Source organism: Macaca fascicularis, chromosome 13 (assembly GCF_037993035.2).
Source record: "Macaca fascicularis isolate 582-1 chromosome 13, T2T-MFA8v1.1".
NCBI classification, from domain to species: Eukaryota; Metazoa; Chordata; class Mammalia; order Primates; family Cercopithecidae; genus Macaca; species Macaca fascicularis.
In genome coordinates, this window is record NC_088387.1 from 73,300,169 (window position 1) to 73,315,056 (window position 14,888).

A 14,888-nucleotide genomic window follows, 5' to 3' on the forward strand; every position below is an offset into this window, starting at 1 on the left:
TGATAATTGCAATTGTACTAAGTTAAGCTCTGGCAGGAGGATAAATAATACTTGGGGAGTATAATCAAGAAAGCCTTCACAGAAGAGCTTATCTTTACAGATGAGGAGGAATTCACCAGAGAGATGAGGAAAGGAAGAAAATTCTAGGCAGAAGTATGTACAAAGACAGAGGAGTGAAACAGTAGAACTTATTCAGAGAGCTACAAGTCATTTTATGTGACCAAAGAGAAGGTTGCCCAAGGGATCTGCAAGAGCTAATTTTAAGAATCCCTAATATTGATTGCTTCAAGAATTATTCTAAACATTCTTCATGTATGAATGCATTCAATTCTTAGCACAACTGTAACATAGAAGGTATGATTATTATCCCTACTTGGCAAATAAAGAACTTGAGGCACACAGATATTAATTAACTCTCCTGGGATTACACAGCCTGTAAGAGCCGTGCTAGAACTGGGTCCTGGAAGTCTCGCTCCAGAGCCCATTCTCTGAATTCTGCAGCACTACTGCTTCTTAGAGATGAGGTTGGAGAGATAGGCAGAACCCAGACCAAGGAGGGCCTTGGAAGTCATCACAATGAGTTTAGATTTTATCTCATAGCCAATGAGAGCCTGGGGCAGGTTTGAGTTCAGCAAGTGAAATTAGTAACTTTGTATTTGGGAAAGGCCGTTCTAGAAGGAACATACAGAATGGACTAGGGAGAGGGCTAAAATTGGAGAAAGGATATCAGGAAGAAAACTAATTGCTCCATAAGAGAGGACAAAAACCCAGGCCGGGCACAGTGGCTCATGCCTGTAATGCCGAGGCAGGTGGATCACAAGGTCAGGAGATGGAGGCCATCCTGGACAATATGGTGAAACCTCATTTATACTAAAAATGCAAAAAATTAGCTGGGGGTGGTGGTGTGTGCGTGTAGTCCCAGCTACTCAGGGGGCTGAGGCAGGGGAATCATTTGAACCTGGGAGGCAGAGGTTGCAGTCAGCCAAGATTGTGCCACTGCACTCCAGCCTGGTGACAGACCCAGACTCCGTCTCAAAAAAAAAAAAAAAAAAAAAAAAAAGACAGAGCGAGCAGAAAAAAACCCTAAACTCAGGAAGTATCAGTGGGGTTGGAAAGGAGTGGCAAAGGAAGGACTGTTCTTTCACTAGGGACCAAGTACCTCTTAAGCCTCCCTCTGTCTTTGACTCACGCCCCTAACGAGCAATGTTTCCACCATCTCTTCCTCTTGTTCACGACTATATTCTTCCTCTGCTCCTAAATTTCTAATAACCTATCCTTGGTTTCTATTTCTCGATTGGACTATTTGATTAGCCAGGGACTTAAATGCAAACAAGTCTAGCAGTAGCAAATGACTTTCAATAACATGAGCCTTCCATTTGTGTTCTACTACATACAAACAGCTTGGTAGCAGTTTGGTTGGCAACTAAATGAGAGATAAATAGCTAAGAAAATGACAAGAAAGGATTATTTTAGATTTACCAAGCATACATTGTCTTTCTAAACTTGTTTTCAAAAGAAAATCATCCTTTATAAACAGCTTCATTAACTTTTTGCATCAATGTTTTATATATATATGTATATATACACACATATATGTATGTGTGTATATATATATGTGTAAATATACATATATGTGTGTAGATATGTGTATATATAGTCTAATGGCTTTTCATTCCCTTCTTAAGGAACTCCTACATCAAATCAGAGTTCTCAAATAATTTAACAAACGTAAGGCTGAGGGTATTATGGATTTGTTTGCTTTTGTTTCTTTGCTTTGCTTTGCTTTTTGTTTCTTTGGCTTTAAAGAAACATAATTCTTGAATTTTTTTAATACTCAGAGAAAACCTCTTACATCAAGCCAATAATTCTTCTTACAGTTATTCTGCCATGCTTGCTGAGAGTGAACTGAGTGGCTGGGACTATGAATATGGTTTCTGCTTACCCAAGACACCCCGATGTGCTCCTGAACCAGATGCTTTTAATCCCTGTGAAGATATTATGGGCTATGACTTCCTTAGGGTCCTGATTTGGCTGATTAATATTCTAGCCATCATGGGAAACATGACTGTTCTTTTTGTTCTCCTGACAAGTCGTTACAAACTTACAGTGCCTCGTTTTCTCATGTGCAATCTCTCCTTTGCAGACTTTTGCATGGGACTCTATCTGCTGCTCATAGCCTCAGTTGATTCCCAAACCAAGGGCCAGTACTATAACCATGCCATAGACTGGCAGACAGGGAGTGGGTGCAGCACTGCTGGCTTTTTCACTGTATTCGCAAGTGAACTTTCTGTCTACACCCTCACCGTCATCACTCTAGAAAGATGGCACACCATCACTTATGCTATTCACCTGGACCAAAAGCTGCGATTAAGACATGCCATTCTGATTATGCTTGGAGGATGGCTCTTTTCTTCTCTAATAGCTATGTTGCCCCTTGTGGGTGTCAGCAATTACATGAAGGTCAGTATATGTTTCCCCATGGATGTGGAAACCACTCTCTCACAAGTCTATATATTAACCATCCTGATTCTCAATGTGGTGGCCTTCATCATAATTTGTGCTTGCTACATTAAAATTTATTTTGCAGTTCAAAACCCAGAATTAATGGCTACCAACAAAGATACAAAGATTGCTAAGAAAATGGCAATCCTCATCTTCACCGATTTCACCTGCATGGCACCTATCTCTTTTTTTGCCATCTCAGCTGCCTTCAAAGCGCCTCTTATCACAGTAACCAACTCTAAAGTTTTACTGGTTCTTTTTTATCCCATCAATTCTTGTGCCAATCCATTTCTGTATGCAATATTCACTAAGACATTCCAAAGAGATTTCTTTCTGTTGCTGAGCAAATTTGGATGCTGTAAACATCGGGCTGAACTTTATCGAAGGAAGGATTTTTCAGCTTATACCTCCAACTGCAAAAATGGCTTCACTGGATCAAATAAGCCTTCTCAGTCCACCTTGAAGCTGTCCACATTGCACTGTCAAGGTACAGCTCTCCTAGACAAGACGTGCTACACAGAGTGTTAACTGTTACATCAGCAACTGCATTATCGAATTGTTTTTAAACCTGTAAAAAAAAAAAATTACCTGTACCAGTAAAGGGTTGGATTTAGGAAATTATTTATTCTTAGGTACATTGGGCAAGAGACCTCTACCTAGCAGACAGTGTAGACTATGACCACTGCCATACTAAAAACTGTTTGTCATTGATATAGGGCATCAATACCCAAGTTGGGAGCATTTAGAAATCTTTAAAGAAATTTTACCACAGTAATTTTGTTTGATGAATCTATTAAAAAACCGAGGAGGTATTTTGCATAACTTTTTTGCATGTTTGTAATTTGTATGGCATTCTATAAAAATATTAGTTCATAACAGATCAGAAATTTAAAATAAGTGGCCTTTTTCCTCAGGTAGTTTGAAAAACGCACTCTAGAGATGCACTCTCCAATCTGGTAGCCACTGGCCACATGTGGCTAAATTAAAATTAAATAAAATGAAAAGTGTAGTTTCTCAGTTGCACTAGCCACATTTCAAGTTCTCAATAGCTACATGTGACTAGTGGTTACCATACTGGACAGCACAGACACAGAATATTTTCACCACCACAGAAAGTTCTATTTGTTCTATTATAGAGACTTTTATCTATCCCCTATCTGGATTCTACTTATTTATAATTCAAGGTAAACATCTAAAAGCACATTTCAGCCTATTTGCTTAGTGAAACATTAAGCTGTAGACTGTGAACTCCTCGTGAGTAGGAACCCTGTCTCAGTTCATTTTGTTTTCCTGCTTCCTACCTCAAGATCTTGGCAATGGTACACTACAAATGTGCTGAATTAGAATTACTCTGAAGTTATGAAACATATAATGAAAACAATTTTTTTCTAGAGCTTATATTTTTATTTGAATGAAATAAAATGTTTAAATATTTAAAAATAATTAAGTTTCATCTTTTCTATCCTTTGGAGAGTATAGGAAAATACATTCAGTATTTGCTAGAAGATATTTTTACTTATTAGAATTGGTTCTTATAGGACAACAAAACTATGGTTTTAACTACAGTGTTTTTTGTATGCTCCTTTGACTTCTTTAAAGTAACTCTCATTGAAAGCTAATTCTATACCAAACATCTTGATAAATGTTATATAATTTAACCCATTTAATCTTCATAAAACTCTATGATGTAGATATTATTCACATTTTATAGGAGAGCAAAACCTACAATTTGTCAACGTTCACAAAACAAATAAAAGATCCAACTAATAGAATTTAAACTCAAAGCTCTGATTCAGGACCCCAGCCTCTTAATCACTGTATTTTACTGATTCCCATATCGGTAAAACAGTCATCTAAGAGTTTAATATGCATTCAAAGTTCCTTAAATTTTCCCCAACATTTTATGTTTTCAAATGTGCAGAAAAATTGAAAGAATTGTACAGTGAACACCCATACAGCACCACTTAGGTTCAACAATATTTTACCATATTAGCTTCATTACATATGTATGTAATTATCCATGATTTATCAATTCATCTTATTTTGGATACATTTCAGAGTAATTTGTAGACATCAGAACTTAGCCCTAAACATTTTAGCACTCTTACTACTAACCAAGATATTTATTTACATTTCTAGATAAAATTTACATAGAATGAAATGGACAAATCTTAAGCATGCCATTTAATGAGTTCTGAGAAATGCATATACCATGTGACCCAAACTTCTCTCAAGGCATAGTAATATAATATCATCACCCTCAGAAAGTTCCCTCATGCCCCTTCCCAGTTAATTCCTGACCCCCAGCCCCAGAGGGAAGGATGGTTTTTTATTTTTTCTCCCACCAATTAGTTTGTCTGTCCTAGAACTTCAAATAAACAGAATCATATAGTACATACTCTTTGTATAAGGCTCCTTTGACTCAACCCAATGTATTTGCTACTTATCCATGTTATTGCTTGAATATTGCTGATTAGTATTACATTGTATGAATAGAACATTGTTTCTATTCTTCTATTAATGATCTGTGCTATTTCCCATTTTTAGCTCCTTTGAGATTTTATGATATAAATGTATAGACATAACTAAACACTCTACACATCCAATCTGTTTTCAATCCTTATGCCACTGTGCAAAGTGATTCAAAGGATCATAACATTATAAATTTTATAAAATCTCTTCTCTCTATTGTGTTTTTCACATTTCTGACTTTTCTGCTGCATAACAAGTTACTTGTCTTTATTCATATGCAGGCCTCTCTCGTAAGCTAGTGTTCCAAAATTTGTCTCAGCAATATAAAAGAATACTAATTAGTCGTGTTGCTGTATACCTAACACAAACTTTCTGGTTCATATATAAATCCCAGAACCAAAACAGCTAAGAAAGCAAAAAAAGCATAAAGGAAAAAAAGGGAAATAAAATCTATTCTTGTGGAGAAACTTTACACACTCAAATGCAGTTTGAGACCAAGTTACTTCTACATATACTCTGACAATAACTTTCATAACCTTTGCACAAAAACTGATGTTTATTTTCTACACTATAAGTTTTAACACATGGAGGTACAGTATATTGTCTTCCTCATTCTCATTCCCATATTCTTCAGTTGCTAAGATCTACCAGTTATTCTTCTGAATTGTCTTCTACACCAGTTTATATTCCAGGGCCAAGCATGGTGGCTCATGCCTGTAATCCCAGCACTTTGAGAAGACAAGGCAGGAGGATCACCTGAGGCCAAAAGTTCAAAATCAGCCTGGACAACATAGTGAGACCCCATCTCTACAAAAATTAAAATTAAAAAATTAGTCAGGTGTGGTGGCAATGTGCCTGTAGTACCAGCTACTCAGGAGACTGAGATAGGAGAATCACTTAAGCCCAGGAATTCGAGGTTGCAGTGAGCTATGATCATGCCACTGTACTTTAGCCTGGGCAACAAAGTGAGACCCTGTCTCAACAACAACAACAAAAATTCCCATGTAAATGTAAACTGAAAAAAAATTGTATTCTTATTGCCACACCCACATCTCAGATCATTTTCCCCTTACTCCTAGAGTATCTCCCTAATTTTTATTCCTATCCAATCTTTCCCATGTCCATACTCTCATACCCACTACCACTGATTAATCGTCATAAAATCCTATTTCACCTTATTATATACATGCAAAAAAAAAAATCCTGAGCAATTCATCGGACCATAAATTTACATTTTAGAGCTTAGCCTAACATTCAGAGAGTCCTAACTTTATTTCTACTGATCTACTTTAAATCTACTAACTTTATTTCGTGCTGATTTTCTACATGAAACAAATTGTTCTAATCACTTTTCCCTAGCCATGCCGTATGAACCTCCATGCTGGAGCCATGCCATTCTTACTGTCTGAACACCTTATCCCTTACCTGTCCTTCCCCGCATCCTTTAAGGCCCTAAAACAACCACAGGTTTATCTTTTTTATCTTTTTTCTTAAAACAAAACAACCAGAGTCTCACTCTGTAAGCCAGGCTGGAGTTCAGTGGTGCGATTATGGCTCACTGCAGCCTCTACTTCCTGGGTTCAAGTGATCCTCCCACCTTAGCCTCCCAAGTAGCTGGAACTACAGGAGTGCACCACCATGTCTGGCTTTTTTTTTTTTTTTTTTTTTTTTTTCTTGTAGAGATGGGGTTTAGCCATGTTGCCCAGGCTGGTCTTGAACTCCTGTCTTCAAGCAATCCTCCTGCCTTTGCCTCCCAAAGTGCTGAGATTACAGGCATGATCCACCATGCCCGGTCTTTTTTTTTTTTTTTAATTAAACTCTCCTTACTTTTTCCTTAATCTGCTATAGTCAAGACTCTTCCTTTATCCAAAATAAAGTAGGACACAAATAATATACAACCCGCAATGATCTCTCTCTTTGGACTTCTTTAGCATTTGTCCTCTGCGTCACGCATTTGTCTCTTACCCTACACTGCTGGGTTAATTATCTTTACAAGTACACCTCTTATTCACCTATGATAGGAGTTTTTTTAGTGGTACACTCATCTCTGTTTCCAACTATATCTAGAGTCTTACACATCATAGATGATTCATAATTTTTTAGCTGATTCACTTTTATAACTGAAAATAAAATTGTCCTACTTAAGAAGCATTTCCTCTATGAGACGGTCTCATAGAAAACATGTGTATTCTTATTCTGTATAATCTCTCATTATATATTTGATGATTTTGATACCTAAATCATCAAAATGCATACTCGATAAATTTATATTTCTGTTTTGTATTTTTTGATTAATATTTGATATTTTCACTGGTAGGCTGCAAAATGGCTAAGAGGGGTTAATTCATCTGGAATAACTCATCTAAATTTACAAAATGATTTTAAAAGGCAATGGTATTTTTTCCTTTATTTATAACATTTTCTGTAAAGGGCATGATTTTGGTTTCCTCAAATTGTAGTGAGTCCACATGTAATTAAGAATCTCTGTCCCAAAGATTTCAATAAATGTGTTTATAATTAGAAATAATGATTTCCTCAAAATGAGAAATATTTTTATCTTTTTCTTCCCCTATGAGTTATTACCTAGGGCTTTCTACTCATAATTTACCCTTCTAGTTATAAATCACAACATTCCCACTGGCTTAGAGTGTATTTACATGAAAATCAGGATAATATTAACCTACTAATATGAGTCAAAATAAAATCTCCCATTAAATCCCCTCCCTTTTTACCCACCACAATTAACTGATGCTACTCACTCTAAAAGTTATCCTTTTTCCTACACAATCTAAGTGACTGAAACTGAGTGTGTCAATTAGATTTCTTGCTCCTCTATGGAGTCTGAGCTATAGAGGTGATTATTTACAAACATTACAGCCATGACTGAGGTGTTCTGCACATTGAATAAAATAGGTAAATGTACCAGACAAGGTCAGTTGGTCAGTCCCTAAGAGACTAACTGTACAAACTCAGCAAGATCTTCTTAGTCCACAGAGAGAAGAAGAAAGTATGCAAGAAAGAGCTACAGCATAGGCCAGGCATGGTGGCTCACACCTGTAATCCTAGTACTTTGGGAGGCCAAGGCAGGCAAATCACTTGGGCTCCCAAGTTCAAGACAGGCCTGGGCAACATGGCAAAACCCTGTCTCTACAAAAAATACAAAAATTAACCAGGCATGGTAGTGCCTGTAATGCCAACTACTTGGGAGGCTGAGGCATGAGGATCTCTTGAGCCTGGGAAGTGGAGGTTGCAGTAAACTGAGATAGCACCACTGCACTCCAGCCTGGGTGATAGAGCCAGACCTTGTCTCAAAAAAAGAGAAGGGGAGGAGAAAGGGGGAGGAAGGGGAGGAGAAGGGGAGGAGAAATGGAGGGGAGGGGAAGGGGAGGAGAAGGGGAAGAGAAATGGAGGGGAGGGGAAGGGGAGGAGGAAGGGAGGAGAGGGAGGGGAGGGGAGGGAAAGGTTAGGGGAGGGGAGGGGAGAGGAGAGGAGGAAAAGAAGGAGGGAGGGAGGAAGGGAGGGAGGGAGAAAGGGAAGAAAGAATTACAGCATGCTAACAAAAATACTTGAGAAATTCTCAAAGTATACTGACATAGAAATTTCTCTACCTATAAAAGAGCTTAGAAATGACATTTACCAAGAGACTGTCTTTATAAGAACGTAAGAAACTTAGAGTATTTTGTTATAAAAATGCAATAGGAAATGTTTACCTTGGACATAATAAAGATGTTCCTGAAAGGAAAAGTAATATGATATCAAAGCCAAGTCTCAGGTAAACTCTCCTGACTTACAGGGCTTAAAGAATAACTTTCTCTTTTAAAATGAACTAGTGTCTCACTCTATCTTTACTACACAGGTTAAATTTGTAGGTAGTGAAATCAATTTAGTGGTTCAACACGATCAATTTTTTTAATGAAACAAAACAGAATCAAATAGATGATGCTGGGAAGGCTATCATATGCTAAAGGCAAGCATAATTTTCTGAAACTTTTGTCTCATTTGTTATGTGTGTCAGTCGACATGCAAATATATACTGAGTTGTTAAACTGTATTTCTTAGTGTAGATTCAGGCCAAAAAATGTTAAAGTCACTGTTCAGATGACTTCTCAAGAACTAGGATTTTTCCTAGCATTATCTGAGACTAATAAAAAGGTAACAGATCCAAAATAATTTGGTGATCTCTTAATTATCTCTGTAGTCACCAATAAAACTATGTAATTGGTTTATGTTAGCACACAAGGAAAATTATTATTGTTTTGTGATAAGCATACATTTAAATTTATTTTTTGCATTTTTAAAAGATGAGGGGCATGAGAGCAAGCAGAGACACAAATGGAACAACCATGACTTAATCTTTAATGATAAAATACACTACACAAATAAAGAGGCCCAATATAATAACAGTATGTGTAATATGCCATTTAAAAAAATCACCAAAGTAAAATGAGATTTTAAAGTTCACAGTGAAGAAGAGGAAAAGAATTTTAGAAACAAATATTATTGCCTCCCTCGGGCAGTTGAACCAACACATTAATTCCCAGCTCCCAGGTGTGTACACCATATCAATAAATTCAGCCCTTAATTTGCAATAAAATTTGCTGGGGAAAATACAGAATGACTGGGTGGGCCTGAAAGAAAACAGGAAGAAGACAGTACACTTCTCACCTGTAATCCCAGCACTTTGGGAGGCCGAGGCGGGCGTATTACGAGGTTAGGAGATAAAGACCATCTTGGCTAACACGGTGAAATTCCGTCTCTACTAAAAATACAAAAAATTAGCCAGGCATGGTGGCGGACACAGGTAGTCCCAGCTACTCGGCAGGCTGAGGCAGGAGAATGGCGTGAACCCGGGAGGCGGAGCTTGCTGTGAGCCTAGATCGCATCACTGCACTCCAGCCTGGGCAACAGAGAGAGATTCTGTCTTCAAAAAAAAAAAAAAAGAAAGTACACTCCTCAGGCCTGGAGTGGGTACATTTCAGAGACAGATGCAAAGCACTCTCTTTTTACTTTCCACGTAGAGAATATAGACATTTCATGGAAGGCAACACCCTTGAAAAGAACGCACAGCTCCTGGGAGTTCTCAAGATCCAGAGAAGGATCTGGAATAGCACTGGTAATAAGGAAAAGGTCAATCACTTTTGGATGAAGGTCAATCACTAAGGATGAAGAGGGTCTAGTGGGAGAATACAGCTAGGGACCAGCCCACTCACCAGTACTAACTGAATCCTCATGCGGCTGCCAACTTTAGGCCAGAGACAATACCCCATCCATGTTGCCCAGGGCTCAGAGGAGATCCATCCAGATTTCGAGAAGATATACCAATAGCTGAGCCTCTTGTGTAGGACAGAAAAGTGTTGGAAAAAATTAAACTCCCCAATAGGGTTGCTTTCCAAAAGATATGGGGAATTTGCCCTGTAACCAGTCAGATCCAGATACCGAATCCTTAAGGAGCTTTAATAGGCCATAACCTACTCATCCCTGCATTGCTTTTCGTGTGACAGTTACTGTCCTTAAAAACATCATTCAGGGATAAAAACAGAGCTCCTAGACTTACAGAGCATATGTGCCCCACCTGTTAAGAGCAGTAGAGTGATGGGGAAAATGTTTCTTTGAGAGATGTGAATCTACTAAGGAAGAGAGTATTATAGAATAACATCAGAATATTAATTTGCTTTGTTTTTATTGCTACGGGAAAACGAGGGCTATTTATCTGATGTTTTGTTTCCTCTCTGTGATTTCAAGACAGTTATCCATTCCTCCGTATCTCAAATGAAATTGCCAAAGCAGAAGTTCCTGAAGAGAACATCTCTTCTTGACTTTTGTTTTAGAAAGCCTAAAATCAATGAAGGAGATCCCTGTTAAGAAAAAGAGAGTGAGGCACTGCCTTTGAAGGGGAAAGGGTTTGCAAAGGGGTCTTCCACTGCACAAAAAACGGAAAAAGTAGGGAGAGAGAAAAACCCACCATGATTAGGCAAAATACAGAAGTATAAAATTTCAAGAAGTAGAATAGGAACCTAACCCACTTCCTCACAATTCCCCAGAAATATAAAGAAGAATGGCCTAGCCAAATGGTAAGTTCAGAGAGGCTGATCCTTAGCTATAGGGATCCTAGCCTCGGCAAAAATTTTCATGTTCAAATAATAGTATAGGCATCTGCCTCCAAGGGACCATCTGGGCTTAAACAATCAACATATTTCCAGTAATCAGTACAGAATTAAAACCCAAAGAAGCCTTTTTGAATATCCCACTACTTAAAAGACTCCCAAGGACGTTCTATAACATGGTTTGGTGAGAGGTGGGAGGAATGCTGGTCCCAATCTAATAACTGATACTGACTATACCATGAAGGGGAACTGAAATGTGATTTAAATTTTACTTCAAGAAAAAAGAAATGTGATACTTTTTCATGTTCCATTATCCTGATGCATCTATGCTTTGTAATGGTATAGAATGAGAGTTTTTAAAAACCCTGTTAGGACACAAAACGAAATACATATAAAATTGTGTATTTGTATCTGCATCTGAATTATAATTTTATTAAATTCCATACAGTGAACTACAAATTTGAACAGCTCTCTGCTGGACTATATTTAAAATAAAAATGAATTTCACAATATGCAATATAGTCCAACTGATGTTCACAAAATAGCTGTACTGAGCTCACAAGGTTTACCACTCTGCATCACCAATGGCTTTTGCAAATACATAGTCTCTCCCTCCAAAACACATAACACCATCTTTCAAATAGAATTTCCATTTGTTCTTGCTTCGATGAATCTGGAGGGAGAAAAGTAGTTTACATTAATTAATTTTACAAGTTAAAGGATCACCTGCATCTCTTTGCTACAGTAAATGGGATTATTCTCACCCTAAATGTGAGTGCCTTAAAACTAAAACCTCCTCAAGATAGTTTATTCGTTCCACAAACATTTGAGTTCCTATGTGTTAGACACTGTTTTAGGCACTGGAAATATATTAAGATACATATATTTCTATACTGTATATTTTATATATAAAAACACACATCCTGTATATGTAAAACCAAAAAAAAAAAAATTCCCTGCCTTTTAAGAGTTTACATTTTAATAGGGAAGGACAGAAACCTAATACTTAAGTAAATTGTATAGAATATTAAGCTGCCATTTGAGGTGACACTTGAGCAAAAACTTGAAAAGGTTAGGAATAAAGCCAGGCAGATATTGACTCAGAAGCATTCCAGATAAAAGGAACAGAAGTGAACAGTCCTGAAGAGGGGCATGCCTGGATTGTTCAAGAATAGCAAAGAGTCCAGTATGTCTGCAAAGGAATAAACAGGAAGGATGTAGGTAATGTTACCAGAAATGAAAAACTGATACTTCATTGTGAGGAAGAAAGTCACAATAAAGCACTGAACAAGGTCAGAAGATACAGTTTATAATCTGTTAGATTCTGCTGGCTGTTTTCTAGATTCCATAAATCAGCCTAGACGCAGACAAAATAAAAAATAAGAAATTTCACTACTTCAAGAGGTAACAAGCCATAAAATCATTGCTACCTCTAAGTAAACTGCAAGTGACTATTTAAAAGCCCTAGGAATATATGATCTGAGATCAAGAGTAAAATTTAAACCTAGTTGTTGACTACAAATAGTCAAGTCCAGGAAAAGCTGTGACTGGTATTCAGATGCATTTTGTGAAGCATAAGAAAACACACAAGTAAACCCCTATTTTTGTGTGTGTGTGGGGGGGGTGGTTTAAGTCCTAGTAAATTTTTTCTGAGTTTTATTCCCAAATTGTCTTGCACAGGCACTTGCACATGTCTTAAAAATCCCTTGGGAATGCAATAGTGACAACAAAAATCCCAAACTCAGCACAGGTAATAAAATATAACCAGAATTAGCAGGAGAACAGCAACAGAAGCAACAATTCATTGTGGTACCTTTATCTAGTGACTATATTTTTTCTAGATATACAACAATAGTTCAGTGTTAGGAATTTATTAATATAAACATCATATTACTTGAGTTACTGACAAATCGTATAATCACCTCTAATTGTGTTGAAAAAGTATTTAATAAAGCTATTGCATTTTAGATTTTTTAAAACTCAAGAAAAAAAAAAGATTAAAAGACTGTGTATTATACACACACACACACACACACACACACATATCACCCATCTCAGCCCAAAAGCCAGTGACACACTTAGTGGGAAAAACCCTGAAAGCATTCTCACTAAAGTCAGGACACAGACAAGGATATCCACTATTACCCAACTTCTTAAACACTCTAGAGGTACTAGCCAATGCAATTAGGCAAGAAAAAATAAGTACAGATATAAAAATTGAGAAGGAATAGATTTATAAATACAGTGATTGCATGTCTCAAAAATCCAAAATAATCAATGACAAATTACTAAGAATGCTGATATAAAATTAATATACAGAAATAATTCATAGCCTTCATGCATAGAATCAACAGTTAGAAGACATTCCAGAGGAATAAGCCAATTAGCACCACAACCAAAGAGATAAATAGGAATACACTGAAGAAATACTTGACCTACTGGTAGCATTCAACACTCTCTCCTCTTTGAAATATTCTTCTCACTTGGCTTCTAAAATCCACCGGTTTTCCACTCTCTGACCACTCCTTAGTTTCCTTTACTGAATCCTCCTTATATCTCTTACCTCTCAATTTTAAGGTACACCAGGATTCTTGTTTTTGCTTATATTCACTTTTGGTGATCCTAGTCTCATGACTTTAAACACCATTTATATGCTGTTGACTCCAAGAATTTATGTCTAGCTCACACCTCTCCCTTAAATCCCAGATTCTCATTCAACTGCTTCAGCATCCTCTCCTGAATGTCAAGTAGATATCTGAAGCAAGTTTAAAACTATGACACTTATACTCTCTTCCCCAAACCTCACAATCTTCCCCACCTCACTGGGAAATGATCACTCATTCTTCTAAGAGCTCAAGTCAAAAATCTCAGAGGTATTCTTTATGCTTGCTACTTATGTCCCATATCCAGATCCATCAGTACATGTTAGTTCTACCTACAAAACATATTCATATTCCAAAAACTTCTACCACTACCACTACTGTTACTCTTATCTCAGCCATCATCTTCTCTTGCCCAGATTAATACAACAGCCTCATAACTAGTTCCTGTTTTTACCCGTGCTCCCTGACAACACCCACTTTCAGTCTACTATAAACAGCATACCCAGAGTGTCTGCTAAAAACATAAATCAGATGTCATTTCTCTTCTCAAAACTCTCCAATGACCTCCCATCCAAAAACTAAAGCCCTTACAATAGACTACAAGATTCTTCATTTTTCCTAACTTACTGCTCTGGCCTCTGCACTGTTCCCTGAACACATGGGCAAACTCCTACCTCAGGACTTTTGTATTTCGTGTTCCTTCTGTCTAAAATGCTTAAACCCTAATATCCTCACAGTTCATTCCCTTACTTCCTTCTGATCTTTACCCTATTACGTTCTCAATAACGGCCCCCCAGACACTCCATCTAAAATTGCAACCTATTCCTCCCCAACATCATTAAAATAACAAATTTTATTAATATGATCTCAATGAAAATACCAACAGGGTTTTATTTTGAACCAGACATGTTGATTCTGGAGTTAATATGAAAAATAAACAAGAATATCCAGGAAAATTCTGCAAAAAAAAAAAAAATAGTAAAGAATTACTAACCTTACCAGATATTAAAAATCTTAATAATTAGATCACAGTAGCATTGGCCTATGGACCTATGCTATCCCCTTTCTGGGTATTTAATAGATATATCTGCACATATTATGAAAATGTCTTATGTACATAGTAATTCAAATCAAAAGACTGAAAAATCACAAATATCCATCAGTAGAGGATTGGTTAAATTTTAGTAATCCTACAATAGGATATTAT

The 14,888-nt window shown here is 37.1% G+C and overlaps 2 protein-coding genes across 2 annotated transcripts in view; one reads left to right on the forward strand and one right to left on the reverse strand.

Annotated features, from left to right (window-relative positions):
- LHCGR (luteinizing hormone/choriogonadotropin receptor) overlaps positions 1–3,942 on the forward strand; it is a 63,004-nt gene extending 59,062 nt beyond the window's left edge. The window contains exon 11 of the mRNA XM_005575920.5: positions 1,878–3,942. Within this exon, the coding sequence (XP_005575977.3) occupies positions 1,878–3,030 (1,153 nt within the window). The 3' untranslated portion in view covers positions 3,031–3,942. The remainder of the gene's footprint in view (positions 1–1,877) is intronic.
- Positions 3,943–11,482: 7,540 nt separating this feature from the next.
- The window catches only part of GTF2A1L (general transcription factor IIA subunit 1 like), a 60,831-nt gene continuing 57,425 nt past the window's right edge, over positions 11,483–14,888 (reverse strand). Inside the window, exon 9 of the mRNA XM_045369352.3 lies at positions 11,483–11,751. Coding sequence (XP_045225287.2) covers positions 11,644–11,751 — 108 coding nt within the window. The 3' untranslated portion in view covers positions 11,483–11,643. The remainder of the gene's footprint in view (positions 11,752–14,888) is intronic.